General features: G+C 43.2%; 1 protein-coding gene across 4 annotated transcripts in view; it reads right to left on the reverse strand.

The window, feature by feature from the left end:
* Nucleotides 1-6,140: 6,140 nt before the first annotated feature.
* Nucleotides 6,141-22,425, reverse strand: part of PIEZO2 (piezo type mechanosensitive ion channel component 2) — a gene marked incomplete at both ends in the record, with an annotated part of 345,228 nt that continues 328,943 nt past the window's right edge. For all 4 annotated transcript variants that reach the window (XM_080920084.1, XM_080920082.1, XM_080920083.1 and 1 more), the window contains 9 exons: nt 6,141-6,393; nt 6,995-7,178; nt 10,341-10,420; nt 12,353-12,481; nt 13,920-14,092; nt 15,289-15,381; nt 15,960-16,148; nt 19,106-19,253; nt 21,144-21,302. In XM_080920084.1, coding sequence (XP_080776210.1) covers nt 6,141-6,393; nt 6,995-7,178; nt 10,341-10,420; nt 12,353-12,481; nt 13,920-14,092; nt 15,289-15,381; nt 15,960-16,148; nt 19,106-19,253; nt 21,144-21,302 — 1,408 coding nt within the window. The remainder of the gene's footprint in view (nt 6,394-6,994; nt 7,179-10,340; nt 10,421-12,352; nt 12,482-13,919; nt 14,093-15,288; nt 15,382-15,959; nt 16,149-19,105; nt 19,254-21,143; nt 21,303-22,425) is intronic.

Consider the following 22,425-nt stretch of genomic DNA (forward strand, 5'->3'; position numbering starts at 1 on the left):
ATTTAGCTCTACATAGCACACATGGCGACATGAGGAGGTAAGGGCTGCTGTAGCCTACAGCACAGTCAGCTGCTGAAAGAGTCACGTGGAAGGCATGGCGTCATCTCCAGGCTGTGGGATTTGGCCTTTTATAGGTGAAGCCTGTCCTTCAGGCTCAGACCCCGGTTCTGTTAAACTATAGTTTGACAGTTCATTGGACCATGGCATGTTAGTATCTCTTCCCTTAGATTTTGTTTTATGTTTTCTATAAACCACGCTTTGTAGTTAAATTTGGAAGAACAAGGTTCTGTACAGAGCAGAAGGTAATTGCTCAATACTTAATATAAAATATTTTTATTGCCCAGCTGGTTTCTGAATCTCTTCATTCTTTGTAGATTTTTAAGACACAATTTAGAAGTCATTGGTAAAATGAATCCAGTAGACAGTGTATTGATCAACTTAATAAAGTAGCTACCCCCACAGACAATGTGAGTCACATTTTATGAAGGCAGGCTTCATTAAAAAAAAAAAAAAAAAAAAAAACTCATCAGGAGGGGAAACTCCCATCTCTGGCAAAACATAACCGAGGTTCGTATTCACCCATGCCGTGTGTCTGCCACAGGTCACCTGGAGTTCTCTCTCAGGGCAGCACAAGTGAGCACTGTGGGTCACTGAGTCCCCAAAACCGTAAGCTCAGATGTGTTTTTAAATAAGTTGCTGTGGTCATGGTATCTTAATACAGCTGTAGAAAAGAAACTAAGACACACCTGAAATGCGTCGTCACTCCTCTGATCATGAAGGACCGACCAGCGTTCAGCTATCTGAAGCACTGGAAGGAGGACCAGTACGATAAGGACCGCACAATCTACGAGTCTTGGAGCATTTGTGATCTTGTCTAACCCTCATGGGATTTTACAACATCATCAGTAATTTCACTCACTTGTGTTTTTTTTTTTCCTTCCTGACAGTCGTTTTAGGTGATTAGACAAATCCAGGGGAATCGATTCTCTGAATGATTTTAGTGACAGTGTGGTGTTAAAGGGACATGGGCCTGTCCCTTTAAGACAGTGGTTACTCTGTTAAGTTTCAGATCCCACAGTCAAGAGATCAGGCCTCTCCTCTCTGAAGCTCCCCTCTGGGTCAGAGAGTTAAAAAACTGTCCCATGTTTTTTTCAGCTCCTATTTTGTGACCCTAACCATGTCTCGCTTTTCTATACCCTTGGCATGTATGCTATTTTTAACTAAGTCACGTGATATAAGACATCACTCCCTGAAAGGTTATAATAATCAAGTTTACTCCTTGGGTATTTCTCTGAAGGCCATAATAGGAACACTCCCCCACCCCTTCCTTCCTTTATTTTTTCTAGGCTTTCTCTCTCCCCATACCTCCTATTCTCACATTTAACAAAGCTCCTCTCCAGATCTTAATGGAAGCCTTGTGTTTTTGTTTTTCTATTTTTCATAAGGAGGGATGCTGTCCAACTTGTATACGCTTCAGATCCTACAGAGGCAAGACCTATGCGGATCTCAGGACCTGCAGCTTTCCAGCCTGCACAGGGGTTTAAAACGAACCTGCTGGGTGTGAAGATGGGAGCCCAGGAGGCCTAGAGGCCCCAGGTAGTCTGGCTGTCCTGTGAGCTTCGACACTTGCCATGGTCGAGAGCACAGCTATCTTTGGGAGCGTAAGGCCACCTGACACTTGGAGCCCTCATGCCAGAGCTTGGACCTTGGTCTTGGTTTCTGGGCATGAAGTAGGAAATGAAACTACAGAATCCAGATTCGCAAGTAGTTAGTCTATACTGTAGAGCTGGGGTCAGGCTCCACATAGAACATAAAAAGTACATGTCTGTGGGGGGGGGGTTTGGGGGGTTAGAGTCCTCAGGAAAGGTCAGAGGCAACTGTGTCCTGTACACACTTAACCTCCGGGACGAGAATTTATCTCTGACATCTTTTTGGACCATTTGTCCCTATTGACTCACTAGGAAAGAGCCTCTACGCTCTGTGGAGTGTTATCCTGACACAAACCACAAGGGCAATGGGAGCAGAGACAGCGGTTGTGGTGGTGACAGCGGTGCTGATAGTGGGGTTGCAATCACTAGGCAGATCAAGTTTACTTAGGGTGATTTGAGGCTTATAAAGTTTTGGGGGACTGAGGGTAGGAACATCCAGGATGGGCAAAGGTCATTGGCTGGGGGTTTAGGGTACCTGGAATACCCCATTAACATGGGAAAGCATTTCAGATGCTAGCTGAACAAGGTTTTGTTAGGAGAAAGGAATTGATCATGTAATCTAATAGAGGCTGCATGACATTCATCAGGTAGAGGCATACATGGGGGCTTAGACTTTGCCAGACAAGGTCAGAGAAGAAGGAGCCCACTAATGAAAGGAGTCTCCCATATTGTGCTGAACCCAGAGGGTAACTGTTTGGTCATGGTGGACTTCCACCATATTAGAGCTTTCCCACACAGCATGGGGCTGCAAACTCTGGGCAATGACCAACAGGATTCTACGTGTTCTCTGCCTGAGCCACCGGAACATTCAGGCATGTAGGTCAAGAGATCAGTGTAGCCTCCCATATTGCTTTAGTGGAGAGCAAGCAGGGTCTGGCAGAGGTTACAGCTCTCCCAAAGTCAGGGATGAGGTTCTCCCATCTCTGCTTCTGCCAGCAATACCCTGGAGGAAGTGCAGTTTGAGGACCGTCCATTCCTTCAGCCACTCCCCATAATAAGTGGCACTGAGTCTGCACCCGAGGAGCTCATGATCTGATGGAGGCTGGCTTGGAACTCTTGGAAACAGAACTTCCTCAGTGCTCTCTTGCTTTGAGATGCAAAGGATACCACAGGTCCAAGGTGGTATGATTTCCCATGTGGTTCTTTCTCAGAATGGCTCTGGTTTCTCCATTGGAGCCTCTGTCTTCCACTGTCTGCCATTGCGTGTCTCCTGGCCTCATGTATTCCCCCCTCATAATGAATATGGCTGACCTGTGGACCCCATAGGAGACCTCTGAAAGAAGGTGCCTCCCTGTGACCAGGAACGCTGTTTTTCCAGCCATAGTTCCCAGGGTTCCTGGAGCAAGGCAACCACCACTTTGCCAAGACACTTAAGTATCTTGATGCAGAGAATGTTCTCAGGGAGAACAGCTGCTGCTCCACCGAAGCCCTTGTTTGCTGCTAGCTGTGTGACTGAGCCCTTTATCTGCAATGGGCCCTTCAGCCCTCTAGCTCCAGTGACGTCATCAGAAACTCTGAGCCAGGGCTACCTACCAAGCTGAACCTAGATGCTTGAACCAGAGGCACTGTGAGGAATCAATGACATCTTTTGATTTGGAGTGATTTGCTCTATAGAATCCTATAGCTAGCAAGCACTTTGTGGATCAAACCTACTCCAAATGGTGTATCATTTTGGTCCCTAGGGTAGTATCGCTTTGGGACTCAGATTCCCGCAGAACACACAATAAGAACAATTTGTTCTGCTCTACATACTTTTGAGGCACAGGATTGAGGGCTCAGAAGCAAGAGGTCATTGTCCCATCCACCATCTAGACTTCCTTTCATAGATTCTGATAACCAAATTCCATTTTGCCCAAACAACAACAGGTCTGATGAGAGAGGGAGTCCTTCTACCGAGAGAATGATAGGTGAATGGCCTAACCATGTGGTCCTCCAGCCTCTCAGCATGTAAAGCAAGGATGCTTCCTAATGATAGTGATGCCTTACTCCTGCAGTAAATCCACAACTCCTCTCAAGAGCCGGCAACCACCATCTAATCTTAAGCATGGAACTGCTGTCTGGAGACCTCACACTCTCTCATGATCTCGGAAAAATAAATCAATACTAGGAATTTCAAGGCTATAGTATTGGCTTTGGGATCCAGACTGGGTACCCCTTGGGATATAACATTTATGATACAGCATGGGAAGTGTGTGCCTATTACAGCCTAATTTGGAAGATGTCTTACCATGGCATTAGGAAGGAACCTAAGGCACATAACTCTAACTCCCTAGGGCTAGGGAGAACTCCTTATATAAGCAAGTGAGCGTTTCCAAAATTCCACAGAAAGACACTGAAGGAGCTTCAGAAGGGAAGACAGCCAGCCCTATGCCTGAGCTAGCAGCCCAGGATATAGATAGGCCTGTTGATGTAAAAGTACTACTCCACACCCAGGTTGGTCTGATTTCTTTTGTTCTTAGAGGCACAGCCACTTAGCATACAATCTGCTTTCATTACATCTTCCCAAGAAAGGACTTTCTTATGCATATGGCCTTACCCTTTCTAATTCAGAGAAACAGAGAACCAGGCTCCACCCTCCCTCTCCGTTCACTGAGGACCAGGCACCACACTCTTTCTCCTGCAGCTTTTCTTTGGGGAAAAAAAAAATGATTCTTCAAGGACCAGGAGGGTTTTGTGCATTCTCATTAGTAGCTGAAGACAAGGGGCTTGGCATGTCTGAAGGTGGGCTGCTAAGCTTGTGAACTCTCATAAGTGACCAACTTAGGGTGGTTGTTAATTCTAGTTGCCTGGTGTCATCAGACCGTTCTAGTTCTATAAATAAGTTTTTGACTTGATTTTATGGCTGCCATGATTGACTGCAACAGTTTATGTTGTCAGGCTGAGCCACAGAAACAACTGTATGCTACTCAGTCCTCCAGAAGATGCTAGACATTAACTAGTTGAGGTCTGCTATTAAAAAGGTTCCACAGTAACCGTCATTGCTTCCCCTTTGTGAATTGCTCTGCCCCTCGCTGATACTGTCCCTCGGTAGCACCTACCAACCAAGGGAAATGGACAAGTGCTTTCTTATTTTGATTCTCAGCAATCCCTTTACCTCCCCCACGCAGAGGACCAGTAAATGAATGAATGCATAAAAAGAGTTCTCTTCAGGCGACTTTGCAAGATGTGCTTTATTTTAAGTCAGTTCTGAACCCAGAGTACACAGGAGTAGTTTTTTGACATATTTTAGCCCATTCAATGATTCTTCTCAGAAACGGTATTTTTTAATATTGAATGAAAAGTACATTTCAATCATAAATTTTCATGCTACAGTGCTATTTCATGAAGAGGTTGTGTTCCCAATGATAATAATTTAAGAAAAGGCCATTGTTATTTTATTCCCCCAAGCTCAATATACATATTTCTTCCATAATTATGAACTTAAAAAACCCGTCTTAGATGTAAAAATGTGAATTGGAATATGTAAACTCTTTGATATGCCTGAAAAACATCAAGGAAAATGTCACACACTGGAAAAACCACTGCCTTAAATCATGGACATGGGGGGAAGCGTGTGAGGGGCCAGGGAGAGGTGGGAAGGGGGGGTGGGGAGAGGCAGAAGAGCCCTGTGGACTCAGTCACTGGAGTTATAAAGCCGAGGTGTTCCCATCAGGCTGAGCTGACCACTGCTGTCCTTCTGTTTCTGGTGCAACAGGAGCCATCTAACAGAATGGTCACCCCTACCTGGGGGTGGTTGCCACCCGACCTTGAAAGCAGGAGTCCACGTAGTGTAGTTGCTTTGCTGAGTGTTTTTTTTTTTTTTCCTGAGAAGTCACTGGTGTTCAATAGAAAGATTTCTTACCAGTCTTCAGCTGAGATAAGGCAGTAGGAGTATCGCTAATGTTATCTTTTTGCTTAGAATGAGGCTTGCCCTTCCAGCCACATCTTCTGGGTTCGAGGTCCCTTCTTTGCTCTTGAAATCCAGGCAGTACTGCTGCCTCCTATTGCTGCTGCACATCTGGAGTGTGCTGAGGGCTCACGGGGTCTCTGCTCAGCAGTTTCCTCAGGGGTGAGAAGTGCTATGTGTTGCACTTTGACCATGACGCCAGGAAAGGTGAGGCCCCTAGAGAGTTAGACACAGCTGCCTTTCTCCAAGGGAAGGGACCCTACCTGAACCTTTCACACACATAACTGATGAGACACTCTTGACTGAAAAAAACTCTAAAGCAATGAGCCCTGACTTCAGAGAAATGGGAGTACAGAGAACTTCAACAGCGCCTTCTTGTATGAGCTGGCGTTCATGAACAAGAAAATGGACTTCTTTCAGCCACCCATCAGAAGAGAAATGGTTGCTGCCAGACTAGAAATGCTTAGCTCTTAGAGTATTGTGCTTTTCTTAAAAGAAAAAAGAAATTCAAATGTTAGATTCATTTGCAGTCCAGGTTATAGATATCAATTTGTTTTCTCTCTGGTCCACTTGATCATGGTTTCTGGTGATCTGTACAGGAATATCAATTTGGCATAGAGGTCTTCCTCCAGCTCCAGTTCCCCTGTCTCCCGGACAAGAAATATATCTGTGCACAACTTCAAAATTCTGTCCACATTTGGAAGTTCTTCAAACATGATGGAGTGAGAAATCCCACTGAAGAATTCACGGACAAATTTCCCAATTACAAGGACAACGGATGCATACAATCCCATGATACTGAAAGACATAGTAAGGAGAAAATGATGAATATGGTTAGAAAGATATGTTGCCTGTGCTTTGACAAAATCCAACATGTCCAGTAAAAACATAATTGCATTGCACATGCTCTTTTCCCTCTGACAATCCTGTCTCCAGGTCTACTTTGAATAATGAAATGCTGGATGGAATTTTTTTTAATGTGGTTCACCCTGAAAAAAATGTAACATGAAAAATGTACCTGTATCTTAAGGGTGATTGTAGATTAGATTGGATTGGACTGTGGTATTTAAGTACCAGAAGGTAAAGTGGTCTGGATCAAAACTGTAGTGACAATTTGATCCATTTGCTCAGGGTCAGAAAGCAATGGAAGCCAAACAGTGGTACCATTACACCAAATTGCATGAAACTATGACATAACAGGAAGGCACAGGACATGTCTACCAGGGCTGTGTGAGTCTCAGCAGGCATTCTGATGTCTTTGGACCTCTTGTCCCCATGTTTTGAAATGAAAGGTCATGGCTTTGTGAAACACAACTCAACTCCTAGGAGGGAAAAGGCAGCTACTCCAACTTCACAGCATTGAGACGTTAGAAATGTTAATCGTTACATTACTGCTTACCCATAGCCAGCTAAGAAGCCCAGACTTGGGGGGCTGACTTTGTCATTGAAGACCACCAGCTCCAAGGCTTGGGACCCCTGATTGAATATCCTACTCCCAGTCAGGTTGAGAACCCACCACTCACTGTTGGACTTTGTGACATTGTCTCTGAACAAAATGATGGTGATATTCATGAAATTATTCTCTGGAAGGGGAGAAAGACAAATAAATAAATAAATAAATAAATAAAGGCAGCACGAGGGTCTCAGGAGTTGATGCAAATCACAAGTTCCCAAATGGCAAAACCCAGTGAACATGTAGTACACAGTTCCAGAATGCAGAAGACACAAGAATATGACAAGGGCAACCGGAGAGGAAGTATGCACAAAGCATTGCTCAGATGTGCGTTCTTTCACTATTCCACATGTGTAAAACAACCAAACCACAGAGAAACCATCTTAGTGGCTGTGCTAATCTTTCCAGAGACAAGAGTGTATGCATACCCTGATCTGCACCACCAACCTTTGGTGCAACTGATACATTTACGTTGCCAGCACTTCCCAAGAATCTCACTAGGAGGAAGACACTAACTATACCAGGCGGTGAGGGGTTCTAGAATGACATGATATAGTGTTCCTTATTTTAATAGGAAAAGACTGTGTACACAATTATGGCCACATGGCAACTAGCACAGGGCCAGGATTATCGAGGTCTATCCATGTGCTGGCTGGTTGTGTGTCAACTTAACACACGATGGAGTTATTACAGAGAAAATGTAAGGCATTTTCTCAACTAGTGATCAAGGAGGGAGGGCCATCCCTGGGCTGGTACTCTTGGGTTCTTTAAGAAAGCAAGTTGAGCAAGTCTGGGGAAGCAAGCCAGTTAGTAACATCCTTCCATGGCCTCTGCATCAGCTCCTGCTTCCTGACCTGGTTGAGTTCCAGGCCTGACTTCCTTTGGTGATGAACAGCATGTTGAAGTGTAAACTGAACAAACCCTTTGCTCCCCAACTTGCTTCCTGGTCATGATGTTTGTGCAGGATATAGAAACCCTGACTAGGAGAGAGTCACTTTAGAGAGAGTCACTTCTGATGATGGAATCCATAACTGCTTAAAGAAGAAATAGCACAAGAGACAAGTTTTGCTGGCTACAATATGTGGCAGGGGTGGTATTGGTGTTCATTTTAGAAAGGACTGATAGCAAGAAATTCTTCAAAGCTGTAACACCTATAGTTGATCAGTGGTTGGTCTTGTTGGAGCATAAAGAAAAAGCTAAAGGGGGAGCAAGACACAGGGTAAATAGAAGCTTGAAGTTCCATGGAGCAGATTGTCCTAAGATTTCTTCTCTGCATACACAGGGACAAACATACATAGACTAAGTGTGGGAAATGGGTCATCAATATTTCATTTTTTTTTTAATTTTAGGATTCTAGAACAGTAACGGTTGGATGGAGAAATATACGGATGGGTAACTGAATAGCTGTTGGATGGAAGAATATACAAATGGGTATGTGGTCAAATAGTTGATAGATGTGTAGGTGCATAGGTAATTGGATGGATGGATGGATGGATGGATGGATGGATGGATGGATGGATGAAATTGTAGATGAATAGATAGTGGATGGGTAGGTTGCTGAATGGACGTGTATATGGGTAAGTTGCTGTCTGGATGTGTGGGTAAATAGATGGTGAATGGATGAGTGGGTGAATGGACAAATAGGTGGGTAGGTTAATGGATGGATGGATTTGAGTGAATGGATAGATGGATAGTAGGGTGATATATGGGAAGATGGGTTAATGGACAAAGAAAGATGACGGAAGATTAGTAGAGACAGTCTTTGTTAAATAAGAATATGACTAACTTAGGTATTTCTTGAATTGTAATAACTATGGATCTGAAGACCATACATAGCCACAAGCAAGATGATCCTGCCCTGGGTCCAAAGTTTTAGGTTTGGATCTAGTTCTACTGAGTATGTGCTCTAATGTGCCACCTACACCTCAAGTATCATTCTTTTCAAATGTACCCTGGAGTTACCCATCAGCTAATGCTACAGCATGCATGCCTATAGTGACATCACTGAGTGGAAGGGAGAAGGGAATTCCATGATATTGCAGGCTGGAAGACAAAAAAGGCTGGAAGTGGGGCACGGAGAGACCCTGGCCTTGGGAAAGGAGAAAGGGCACGGTTTTCTTTAAACCTACATGGAAGGAGGAAGGGCCTTGTAAAATAAGATGCTTTTCAAGAAGGGGGAAGGTATGTGAGGAACATCCATAGGGTTGGGTTTAATCTGCTCTCAAATGCAGGTAGGAGGCCATCTATTGAAACAGCAGAAGGAAGGAGCTTGAAAACTCACATAGTCACTTGAGAAGGATCCATTTGTTTGCTCAGGGCTTAACAGTTACAAGCATTTCTGTTTTAAAGGGAGATACAAACTTTCCAGTCCACTTTTGAGTTACTTACAAAAGCAAGCTCATTTCTTGTTGATGAAGAATAGCATGCAGAGATGGCCTTGGATTCACCCTCATGACTTATTATAGTCATCTCCATGTAAGATCTTAACTGATCACTAGCTAAATGTAAGCATCCTGGAACATAGTCTTCAGTACCCACCCTGGTGCTTGGTGCCTAGTGCAGAGTGCTTCATCCAGGTTGGTGAATGAACACACACTGGATACCTACATTGTACTTCACCATCATCAAAAGGACCAGCGACTTCAGGAAACGAAGTCAAACAATTATTTCTAAGTAAAACACAGTCATTCAATAACAGGATACGGACTGATCCAAAGTTGTCATTGTGTCAACATAATAGTTACATAAACCCATATGCAAATTGTTCGATGGTAACCAGATTTGGTAGTATATACTGCTATACATCAGTGTTATACAGGCATTTCGTCTATGATTGACAGGAGTATTGTGAGACAGATGTCTGGTACCCAAAGCAACAGCTTCCCTTCATCACTCTTATTCTAGAAAAGTCCAATGACTAAATCCCACTATTGGTATGTACTGATCATGGGGCTTGGTCAAGCATGTCTCGTGCTGTTTTTATTGTATTAACTGGGAGAGACCATCATGTTTACCAATGTGTGAGGCACTTCTCTGTAAGGAATCTGGTTGCTCAGAGAACCAAGTAAACAAAGTCATAAAACATGGGAATGGCTCAGTCAGGGACTCTGCTCACTGAGAGAAGACATAGAACATGGCTTACAGGTGTGTCAATGATTCTTCTTGGCTATGGTTCTCATAATACATGGCGAGACATAACTAGAAGGCAGTTTGATAAATATTCAAAATACAGACTTCTAAAGGTGGATAAAAGCAAGATCTGCACAACTCCGAAGTGGTTTCTCATTCTTACCAGACAGAAGCTGTTTTATAGGCTTTGAGTTTGAGTCACTGGGTGCCTTCACATAGTATGGGTAGATCTTCTCTATTGTCCTGCACATTAAGAAAATAAAGACATAAACTTAAGTCATCTCCACACCTAAAATTGATGTTGCTATTTTGAACTTATAGCAAGCAATGATAAAGTCCTCATAAATAATACATTGTATACCCATTTTAATTAACGGGACTTCATTATAGCCACAGTTCACCAAAGCTGAGATTTCACAAATTCTATCCAGATATACATGTGACTTCCAGCATATGTAGCTAGGGAATAGCTGTTGGTCTTTCTTACACGTGTGACCCATTACTGAATGAAGGACTTTTTCTTCTGGCTAGGATATTTTAGTAGTAGTTCTCTTCAATGCTAAGTTCTTTTTGGACTTTTTTTTTTTAATTTCAAAAATTCCTATGGTCAAGAAGATTGCATGTTGATTGGGTGAAGACCGAGTGTGAGGATGGACCCTAAGTTTTGTTTGTCTCCTAGGAGTTCTTCACTGCATGTTTTTATCTGGAAATAGTATGCGTGTGTGGGGGGTTGGGGTTTGTGGAACATTGATAATCTTTAAGAGCTCTTGAATATCATGAACTCATGAAATCAAGGAGTTAAGTATCCAGATGACTATTGTGTTGAAATCTATCTGCAGGTGAGGGCAGGCACAAGATAAGGCAAAGCCTGTTATTGGGCAGTGAGAAAGATAGTTGGGGGCAGAGTTTTGGAAAGGTGGGAGAGATAGGAGAGGAAGAGAAGAAGGGAGGGAAGATGGAGGAAGTAGCTATGAATATCTTTTAAAGGATAGATTATTTTAAGACCATCTGTCTTATCTAGGTGGTAAGTTTATATCATTATTTGGATCGAAGTTTATTGTGTGGATGTTTTGTGGAGTGAGAATCTACTGATATAAATCTGATTGATAAATTACAAGCTTCTAGAGTTTTGATTTTGTGGGGCTACTGGTAGTTGTGACAATAACCGCAGTGGGGGGCAGATGCTGGAAATGTGAACAGAGTTCACAACAGAGACTAGACAAGGGGGCTGCGGGGACAGAGAGTAGCAGGGGGTAGCGTGGTGTGGTGGTTAAAACAATTTACCCTTTTCTAATATTTACCGCTACAGACTGTCTTCTAGTAACGGTCATCAGCAAGCAGGGGGCCATGACAGCCTGGAGTAAAAAGCTAAGGTTAAGTTGCCAGTAGACATTTAGAGTGGCCTGTCAGTTCTGGATCTATGTCATCTTCCCCCACCAACTGTCTGCTACCCATTGTCTCCCTGTCTGTCTTCTCTCCCCATCTAACCAGTTTGACATTCAGCCACAAGGACAGAGGAAGGGGTCCTTGGCTGGGAGACAGAAGCAGTGAGGGGTGGATGTCAATACTGGTGACAATCTATGAAGCAATCCTCAGCTTGTTTTCTTTTGAAAGTGAATGGTTTCACTGGATACCTAGATCCTGTGGTAGGCACTATGACAGAAAGCCCGGATGATTTAAGTGAAGTCTTTGGGCAGGAAATGCAGCAATACTGGCTCATGTTATGATGGACAGGTAGATCTAGGAGAACTTGAGGAGTTTCTATATCTCTAGATACATTGGGATCAGCACAGTGACATCCAGTGGATGGGGAATGGGACCCAAGGACTGAGGGAGATTGCTGCCTTGCAGTGAGCATTGGTCACGGAGAGTAGAAGAACAGTGTGCCTTTTGCTAAAAAGAGGGCAGGACAGTATTTTACCAGGATGGAGAGTGTCCCTAGAGCCAGCTCCACACTGTCATTAACAACATATGTATGGAAGAACATCAGGGAAAGTGGAGAAAGGGTCCTGGGACTGACATGAACTGAACTGTCTTCATTCTAGCAAAATGGAGCCTGTCAATTCACTTGCAGCCTCAGAGAAGCTGGATTACTTTCGGGGTCTCTACAGGGACATTTGGTGGTGAGCTGCGCATGCTGACGAAAGCTGTGTTCCCAGGGACACCGCGACTCACACTGGCGTGTTTGAACTTTCTGTGTCGTTGCCAGCAATCATTTTAGCTATGCTAGTTCGTGTTGCATTCGCGAGAGGAAAGGAAAGCTTATCCGTTGCTATTTCTGCTTTTGCACCCAAAGTCATGTTTCTGTGAAGGAAGGAAGGAGGAAAAGAAAGAGCTTAATGTTAGTGATTGCTCTGCGGAAGATTCACAGACACCTGTCTTACTTTTGCATCTCACCGACTTTTCAGTGGGTCCAGACTTTTCCATCCCAACCTTCCCAGCCATTCCTCCATCTCTACCCTCTTAACAGCCAAAGCAATAAGACTTAGGGAGACTGCAACCCCAGGAGACTGGATAAAGGGATCGGAGTCTGCTGGCCAAGCAGCAGGTATTAGAAATTTCAGTCACCAAAGGATGTCAGTCTCTATGGAGACCAGCAGAGCCTGTGTTTAAACAACAGTGCCTAATCAGAAGTTATTTCTCTTCTTGTTGTTTTGGATTGGTAGCTTTTATGGCCACTGGTACAAATTGGAATTGAGGGATTGGAGGCATTAAGGAGAAAATAAGATTATAGAAAGTACGCTGAATGATCTCTTGAAAATAGCATTTTCCAATTTTCTTGTGAGTTCATTTTAGATGCTAAGATTTCCTCTGAACTCGACATAGTTCTTTCATTTTGTTAGTTTTTTGTTTTTTGTTTTTAATGCGGGGTTTCACTGTTAGTCCAGACCTAACTGTTGCTCAGGCTGCTCTTTAACTTGCTGGGATTCTCCTGCTTCAGCTTTCTGGTTGTTAGAATCATAGGTTGGACTATCATGATTTCTTAAAAACCAGGACGTTTTGGCTTCCTGCAGGTGGACCTCCTGGGGTTCTGGACCTTAAGACTGTCAAAGGAAACTAAGTAACCCTGCTCTGTTGTGCTGAGGTCCCCAAATGCCCAAGGCTAAAGCACTAGGTGAAATGTCTGGATGCATAACCCCCCCTTTTATTCTTTCAAGCTTATCTTTAATAAGACATACTTAGTTTATCCAAACAAAAGCAAAGTCAGACCATATATGCTCAGGCTTGGCTCTGGTAGGGGGAACTCTCTGGATCTCCTGTTTCTGGGACTCAAATCTCACACCCACAGGACAGATCTCCCAAGAGGTCCCCAGCGGAACAGGGATGGGGGTGGGGGTCCACGCCTTCAAACACTGGTCCTCTAGTTCCTCAGATTAAACTTTTGTGAAGCTCTGGGGACAGTGTTTATTTTCTAACTCATTCTTCCCACTCTCTCTGCTTTTCTGTCCTGCAAACAAAATTCATTCATTGCTGTCCCCTCCTCAAAAAACAAAACAAACCAAATCAATCCCACCCCCTCCAAAAAAATCCCCAAAAACAATTAAAAGAAGAACGAAGACACTTTAGTCTGATCTTTGGTTCCCAGAACAAGCCATATTTCATAAACAAAATGTGAGTTTTAGCATGGAAGGAATGTGGCTGAGCGAGCGTCAAGATCATGTCAAACTGTGCTTCTGTTTTTCTCCCCCAGCCTGAGGTAAGGTTAGATAAAGGGAAGGATGCATGGAAACACAGTAACTACCTCTGGATACTCCATGAAAAAACAACAGAGAAGCAACTATTGGGGTCGGTGAGCTCCTGTATCATTTTCTGCTTACTGGGAGGGCTGATGGTCCACAAAGAATTCGAATTCCCTTCCAGTTCTGCTACTGTTATGTCTTGCCTTTCATAATTCTCCAGAAACTGCATAGCGCCCTGAATGCACAGAAATACACACATAAATGGAATCTATTCAGCAGGCTCAGAAAGGAAGCAATTGGTCCTCTTAAACAATTTTACAAAGGTCTCCCTAGGTGTAAATGGTTACATGGTGCCCAAGGTGTAGGGTTCCCAAAGCAGCTCCCATCACATGCACAACAGGTATTCAACCATTCTTATCAATCAATAAAGGAGAACCTCATCATTCACATCATGTTTCTCCATTGCCAAGGAAACCATGGACCAAGGAAGCATCACCTCCTCACAGGAGACAAGATTTAATCCACCCAGGCCCGGTCCTAAAGGATGCTGATGGCCAAGATTAGTTTTGTTGGCATGCACTGTTGATGGATATTTTAAACAGATATGATTACTTGATCTGTTTCCATAAATCATTTGTGAAACTGTCTTTATGGTGAAAACTGTGTCATTATATTATTATATTATTGGAATGTAAACTACAGAGAAAGAAAGACCATTGGGTACAGTCCTACCTGCCATTGTCAGGGGACACACTGCTTTTAGTTTAATGTTTCAAAAATATAATAGTCAGATTCTTTTTTAAAAACCTATGTTTTACTTGAGAACTTATTGTATAACTCATAGGATTCTTAAAGGCAGCTCTATGACAAGTGAAATTGCTTGGGAAATCTTTACCTCAGATAGCAAAGTGGGTAATAACATAAATCTGGTCAGAAGTGCAGGCCTTTGTTTGCAAGATGGCTGCAGAGTAGCCAATCAGATTCATGCAATGTATTTGGTATCATTTTCTTGGCCAATGAGTTTTTATTTTTAAACACTCAAATCACTTCAGTTTTTGCTATCAAAATCAATGTGCTCTTAAGCAAGTAGCCGCCTATTACTTTCTCATATTTTGAGTTAATTTCTTAATTCAAGGTTCCCAGAACAGGTAGGCCAATCAAAGATCAATACCACTACAGTTTAAAAACTGTATGCATTTGTTTAAATGAGTAAAACCATACAGAACTTTCATTAAAAATGAATTAAACTTGTGTTTCCTGTTACTTCATACTTTCTAAGAGTATCAAAGTAGCCGGTGGCCAGCCAGGGCCCACGTGTAGCTGCTGATGTGCTCACCACCAGGAGGCACAAGCAAAGCCGTCCAGCCACTTGACAACTAGCAAGAGAGCCTCCATGGTGGTCTTCAGAGAGTTTGGCATGCATTTACTTACACTGTTGGGGCCGAATGACTTTAGGAATTCGTTATACTTTGCACCATCCATAACTTTCAGCTGGCTTTGCTGGGCACTCATGGTGAAGATAGGCTGGGGACAAAGGCACAGTCAGCATTCTGCAGACATTTATATAGCTATGCCCTACTCATGCCTGGAAGGCAGTTGTCCTCAGAGATCTCCTTTCAGTTCTGTGCTCATAACTAAGGAGCCACCGTTAATGCTGCGGTTGCTGTTATTGTTTGCCATGCTGGGGATCAAACCCACGCCCTGGCATAGCCTCAGCAAATGGAACTACCCTGTCCCCAAGTTCCTGCACTTTCTCCCATGTAACACGTGTCTGCTGATCGGCGAACATTTAGATAAAAAACCCTCTGGCTTTGAGAACCATCACTGCACATTCTAGTTAGGGCTTTCATACATAAATACTGCACCAGGAAAGGTTCTAGAGGGCTGGAGAGATGGCTCGGCAGTTAAGAGCACTGACTGCTCTTCCAGAGGACTCTTTCAAGTCCCAGCAACCACATGGTGGCTCACAACCATCTGTAATGGGATCTGATGCCCTCTTCTGGTGTGTCTGAAGACAGCTACAGTGTACTCGTTGTATATATAACATAAGTAAATATTAAAAAAAGAGGAAAGGTTCTAGAACAACGAGGAAGCCAGATTACCTGATACCCTCCCAGGGTAATTGTGACAGACACATCCAGGGGTTGGTTGATAACCCCTGCGACAGATTTGATCAAAGACATGAAGAGGAGAGGAAACCAGACGATGCAAATGAGCAGGACAATGATCATCCCTCCCATGCCGTACTTCACGGCTTTCTTCTTCTTCTGGCCCCTGGGCTGAGGGTATCTCTGCAACACAAGGATGTAGGAAGACTCAGCCGGTGCCTGCCAGGAGGCGAGGGAGGGAGGCTCCGGTAAGGATGAGTGATCCTCCCCCAGCACCGGGCAACTCAAATTTAGCCCTGGTTCCTCTCCACTTGTTCTGACACAGGGCAGACACCTACTTCCGGTCAGCTGCGTGTCAAGGTGCACCAAAGCTCAAGCTAGATACTGAGCCTCCCTTCCTTCTGGTAAGTCCCGGAAGGTGCTCTCTGGCAAAATATCTATTTTAAGCCTGCACAACAAGTGTCTTTCCACTGCACCTTATGACCTATGCTTTGGGGCTTTGGGTGCTGTAGCAGATTCTGGTCACACAGATAGTGGCTCAACAAGTGTTTGTGGCAGATTGAAAACAAAGGCCATGCATTCTCAGTCCTCCATTTACGGCCCTTTGTAACAGGGTGTTCCAGTCACGTGACTTCTAGGCTGCCACAGGAGACTGTGATGAACTTAACAGAGAGGACTCTCAGCCTCAGGTCCGCAGGCTTTGTCCCTAGCGCCCATGGGATGTGAGGCCATCAGGAAGGGAAGTCTGAGCTTCTTTGAGGATGAGGGAAGGTCATTATTCTCTCTCCCTGTAGGCTCCACTACTACAGGTCCAGCTAGTGTCGGGTTACATATATTAGAGGGGGAATTATGGGTACAGACTATCTTTTTGTTGTAACTCACTCAAGATCACAGCCTGATCTCTATTTCTTGAGCACTTACGTGCTGTTAGGTGTCATGAGTACAGATGATTTAACAGTATGGGAGGATGTGTGGGCTCTGTAAAAAATACTGTATCTCCAAAACACAAACCTTTCTTCTTTTTGAGTTCACTCGTCTTAGGTGTTTGGTTGCAGTATAGGAAATCTAACATGGAAGTAGAGTCAGAATCTTAATGAAGTAAGTTATCCTCTGAGGTCTTTACTGTGAACTTGGACACTTACCTTTTAAGGCAGCCAGCTCTGTCATGCAATAGCATTGATTGTTAGGAATGTATTTGTTTTCTGTTGGCATTTGTTAAAGCCTTTGCTTACTTGTCTGTTTGTTGGTTTATGTCTCACAAATCTGAAACTAATTTTTACGCATTTTTTTCAAAGTTTCACAATGTTGAAAATAGCTGTTATTTCTGCTTCTTATATTTTGCTACTGGTCCACAGGATTCCTAATGGTTGTAGTGCTCTCATTTGTAACCATCTGTTATATATAGTAACACTGTGACCATTTGTTAGCCCTTGTTTCCCTGGCCGTTATTCTCAGTCCTTAGGTATATTCCCTATGGTTGGATATAGTTTATCCCCAGAGAACCAGTCTGTGTGGCATTCTCGCTACAGTGTGGGAAAGTGGTGGGACCTTTGCAGGGCAACTAAAAGTTTCTTGAGGAATGGTCATGTCATCATAGGAGACCATCCCCACTTCTAAGAATTGTCAGCTTCTTTCTCTGCTTTCTTACTGTGCAGAGAGAGAGAGAGAGGCAGGAAGCAAAAAAAGATGCTGCCCTGAAGGGACCAAAGTCAAAATAAATCTCTTCTTTGTAAATTCCCAGTCTCAGGTGTTTAGTGCATCATCATCATCATCATCAACGACAAAATCATCATCATCTTCATCTTCATCATCAACGACAAAATCATCATCATCTTCATCATCATTATCAACAACAACAACAACAACAAAAACAGACTAGGATATTCTGTCATGATTCCAGTATTTTTACTTCTTAAAATACCAACAAGAGACAGTAGAAATGGCCAACAGGTCTGGATACTCTTCCAGAGGACATGAGTTTGATTCCCAGCACCCACTTTATAACTCACAAGTGTCAGTAGCTTCAGTCCACGGGGTCTATCAGCCTCTTCCCAGCCATAAACCTGCAGTATCTCACCACACACCCTATTTCTAGAAAAAGATGTACCAAGACACTGCACAATCCTAGGATTTTAGGGGCTTCCAGTTGTAGTTTACCAGATTGCAACCCCACCCAAGAGGCCAGCCTGCAATTTCACTTCTCAAAAAAAAAAAGAAAAGGGGAAAAATCATAGCAGCTTCCTGAAATGCAACACGAAAACCACCAAGAGTGCACGAGGCTAACACTGGTCAACTGGCTACCTGATCCTCTTAAAGGTGCCCACATCTGTACCATCCCGTGTGTCTCTCTCTTACTTTCTTCTGAGTGTGTTTCTTGCTCATAGCTCTTGTGCTTAAGCCTATATTAAGATACCTCTAAGAGAAATCTCTGACCCTGCTTCTTGGAAAAGCCCTGACATTCTTTTTAGCATCAAAGCCACAAATTCTGGTTCAGCCCAAGCTGAAGTCCCTAAAAGTTTAGAGCAACTCTTTAGTGGCAGTGTGGAGTATGTCTCTGTCTCCTCAGCACTGACAAGCTCCTTCAATTCTGGAAACCTCATAAACAAGTGTGCCATGCCTCCTGACTAACTGGAGAGCCATCTGGCCAGGTAAAGCTTGGAACACGCAGGGGATGTTAGGCACTTTATAGGAGCCTCTTCCAAAGAGACCTCTGAGGTAAGGCAGGAAGACATTTTCCCACTCTTTGGCTAATGTCAGTTGTATGTTTCTGTCTACGTATATACATACATTATAATGTATACACCACATATATTATATGTGTATATACCATATATGCCAGATATTCTGGTTCCATACAGTGAACTTTTAGAATATCCAATAGAGATAACCTATATTTAAACGTAATAGTCCCCTAGTCAAATAACATTTTCCATAACATCTGAATGCTGTTGCTAACAACAACAGAAATGACTTTAAAACCTCCAACCCCAGGGCGCTGGAAATCAATGTTGTATTTATGGCTGGCGGCAGGTTTTGTCCCCTGCCTCCATAACCACGGAGCATCCACATTAATCTTGTAACAGACCTGTGCTCAAGAGCAGCGGGCAGGAAGGAGGGACCTTCACCTATCCGCTCTTTACCTTCTCCGACTCTCGCCAGCACTTTAAGATGAAAATGTGTGCGTAAATGTCCTCCACACAGATCCAGCTGGAGAGGCTCAGGGTTGTGTCTGTCCACACCCAGTCCATCACTGCCCGCAGCTCAGTCAGAAACGGGACCAGGCGGAACCTGCCAGGAACCAAGTTTAGTCAGACACACATTTGGAGGATGGTCCTGTTGTATATACTTCACCTCAGGAGATCATGCAACAGTTCGTGTAAAGCACCATGAGTTAAAAAAAAAAAAAAAAAAAATCTCAAGGTGATCCTCATAGTAAAATCCAGCTGCTTCACATTATAAACTGAGTATATGGATTCATAATGTTCATTCCTGCTTTCTCTGATGCTGTAACTCACTGTGATTTTATAGTAAAAGAGTATTGAAGTTGATTCTGTTTCTTTCACGTGTGTTTGTACTAAAGAATCAGTTGGGCAGAGATTATTTGATGGATGAGTCAGTATGGAATATACACCTGATAAAGAAGAGAGCAAACGGGGGAAGGCAGAGGACCAGGCAGTGTCACTGGGGCCAGAGAGAGGACTCAAAACCAGTGCCTTATTAGGTTAACAAGTCTAACTGATTCTGTCCAAGCTTCTTGTCTTTGAGCTATATTGAGGGATGAGCTAGCCTAAGCTTCAGAAGGCTCTGAGGACTATTCTAGAGTCTTTGAATGTAAAGGTTTTTTTTTTTTTTTTTTTTTTTTTTTTTTTTTTTTTTTCTCCCCAGGCTGGGAAACTGGGCTCATTCCAGGATCCCAACAACAGTTTTGTTCTCACTCAGAATCCCTCCCCTGGGCTATTTCAGCTCTACAGATTAAACAGTAATCAAATACCTGGAAAAAACATGAGATCCACACCTAGAGTAGGACATGTGATTGATCACAAGATCTGAATGCACCCAACCTTTCCTCTGAACTATCACCAGGACTCAGGGCTAGCACCATGGAGGTGCCAGCTCTGCCTACAGCTACCTTACCTCTTAAAACATAGTATAACTTGGGGAGAATGCAAGGGTATACCACTATGGAAATCATCATGTGGAAGAAGTAATGTAGCTTGTTTGATGAGCTAAGCATCAGAAACAGGCAGCATGGTGCCACTTAAGGTTCTTCATGGATGAGTTCCGTGCACACAAAGAATTCCAGATGTCTTCTGAAATGGTTCAGATTCCTGTTTTTCTGTTTTACTATGTCCAGAAATATACTAATACCTAAGGATTACATATGCTTACTTTGCCCCCCCCCCTTATTGCTTGAAAAATCCATACTTGCATATAATGTGATTTTTGCTAATTCGTCCCTCATTTCCTCCTCTATAATTCCTCCTCTATATGTCTCATTGTATTTTTCCCACCCAATTCCATGGGTTGTTTTATTTTTAAACCTGTGGAGTCTACTTAGTGCAGTCTCTATGATTGTGTGTTTAGGACCATCTATTCAAGCACGGGTAGCTTCCGAGGACCCACACCCTTGAAAAAAACCGAATCTCAGTCTTCCAGCCATCATCGATTGCCAATAGCAATTCAGCTAAGGGTGGGTCTTTGTGACCCACACTCTTGCTCCAGGCTGAGACACTGTCCAGACTGTTCTTGCGTGGGTCTTGTGCACGGGGTTGTTACAACTGCTGTGAGCTCATGGTTACAACTGCTTGCTGTGTCAAGACTATACTCTTTTGTTGTACTCACCTGCTGCCTCTAGCTTTTAGAATCTTTCTGCCAAACTCTCCTTTGGTGATCCCTGAGCTTTGGGAAGAGGGGAATTTGTACTTTTTAATCCCCAAACATTATCATGGTAACTAGGCAAGTTGCTAACATGGAAATTAACCAAGTCTGGGTAATTCTAGGGCAACTTTCTGGCAGGTTCTCCATGACTACATGTGTAAAGGTAGAAAAGCAAGCAATGAGTGTTTCTGACACCGTAAGAGTTTCGGAATGCCTTACACCCTTGCTTCCTTGTGGAAGACGCGCACAGCCTTTCCACTGCTTCCCCTCCACCAGTGACAGGCAAGACAGTGCCCTCACCCTTGAAACAAGAAGAGGTTGACGTAGTTGTAGCTCTTTGTGAGGAAGTTTCCGAGCACACGTGTTGGGTAGCCACAACGGATTTGATAGGCAGACAACCCAAAGTACACACACTTCACAAAGTACCAAAGCTGAGCCACCAGGTTCTGGCTGAATTTCCTAAAAAGCAAAATTATAGAAGGTAAAGGATTGGGGTACTTTCCTTGTACAGAAGGCAGCAGTTAAAAACAAAGGACAAATAAATGTCTCCTCTATACCTTAGGATAAGTCTAAATAATTCTCTACCTAGTGGATTACACCCAAATCAAAAATAGAACAGTTAAACAAGAAAGAAATGTTCATTCTGTGACTGGAGCATTCTCTGTGCCTTATTATCATTAAGTTGCTAAGACTGTGATTACATTAAATCATTGTTAACTCAATTCATCAATAAGCATTTTCATACAGAATATGTGATGCAGGCACTATAGTTGAATTAAAATATACTCTTTGTGTGTATGTGGTTTGTATATGCTTAGCCCAAGGAGTGGCACTGTTAGAAGGTGTGACCTTGTTGGAGGAAGTGTGTCACTCTGGGGGTGGGCTTGGAGACACTCCTCCTAGCTGCCTGAGGATGCTTTGTTGGTCCCTGGCTTCCTTTGAATGAAGATGCAGAACTCTCAGCTCCTCCTGCACCATGCCTGCCTGGATGCTGCCATGCTCCTGCCTTAATACTGGACTGAACATCTAAACCTGTAAGCCTGCCCCAATTAAATGTTGTCTTTTATAAAACTTGCATATGTCATGGTGTCTGTTCACACCAATAAAACCCTAACTAAGACACTCTTCAAGAAATTACATTTTTAACTTCAAATGACCCACAGTTTGGAATACATAGCAGAAACTATTCTGAGACACCTTTATGTATTAGGAAAAAATGGATAAATTTATCAGCTGCCTTGTGCATCACATTTGGCTTATTTCTTTGATTTAAGGCACAGATAGTACTAAGTGTTTTATAAACTAAAAAGTATGCTTCCCAACATTCTTCCTATTGTTGTGTTTGTACAGAAGAGGTGCCTTACCCAGTTGTTTGCTGTGAGGTGTGTTCTCAGACTATTCATGGCTGAATGTGGACTTTACTGAACTGTTACATACAGGGTATGCTTAGAGCAACAGTCCCCTTTTTATTTTATCTATTTTAGAGTCAAAGTATTTTAAGTTGATTTTTCCTTTTAATCCATTCCTAATTCCTTTTTGTATTATACAGTAATAACTGCTATGGGACTAACTGAAAAGGCCA

This window comes from Micromys minutus (genome assembly GCF_963924665.1).
Source record: "Micromys minutus genome assembly, chromosome: 8".
NCBI lineage: Eukaryota > Metazoa > Chordata > Mammalia > Rodentia > Muridae > Micromys > Micromys minutus.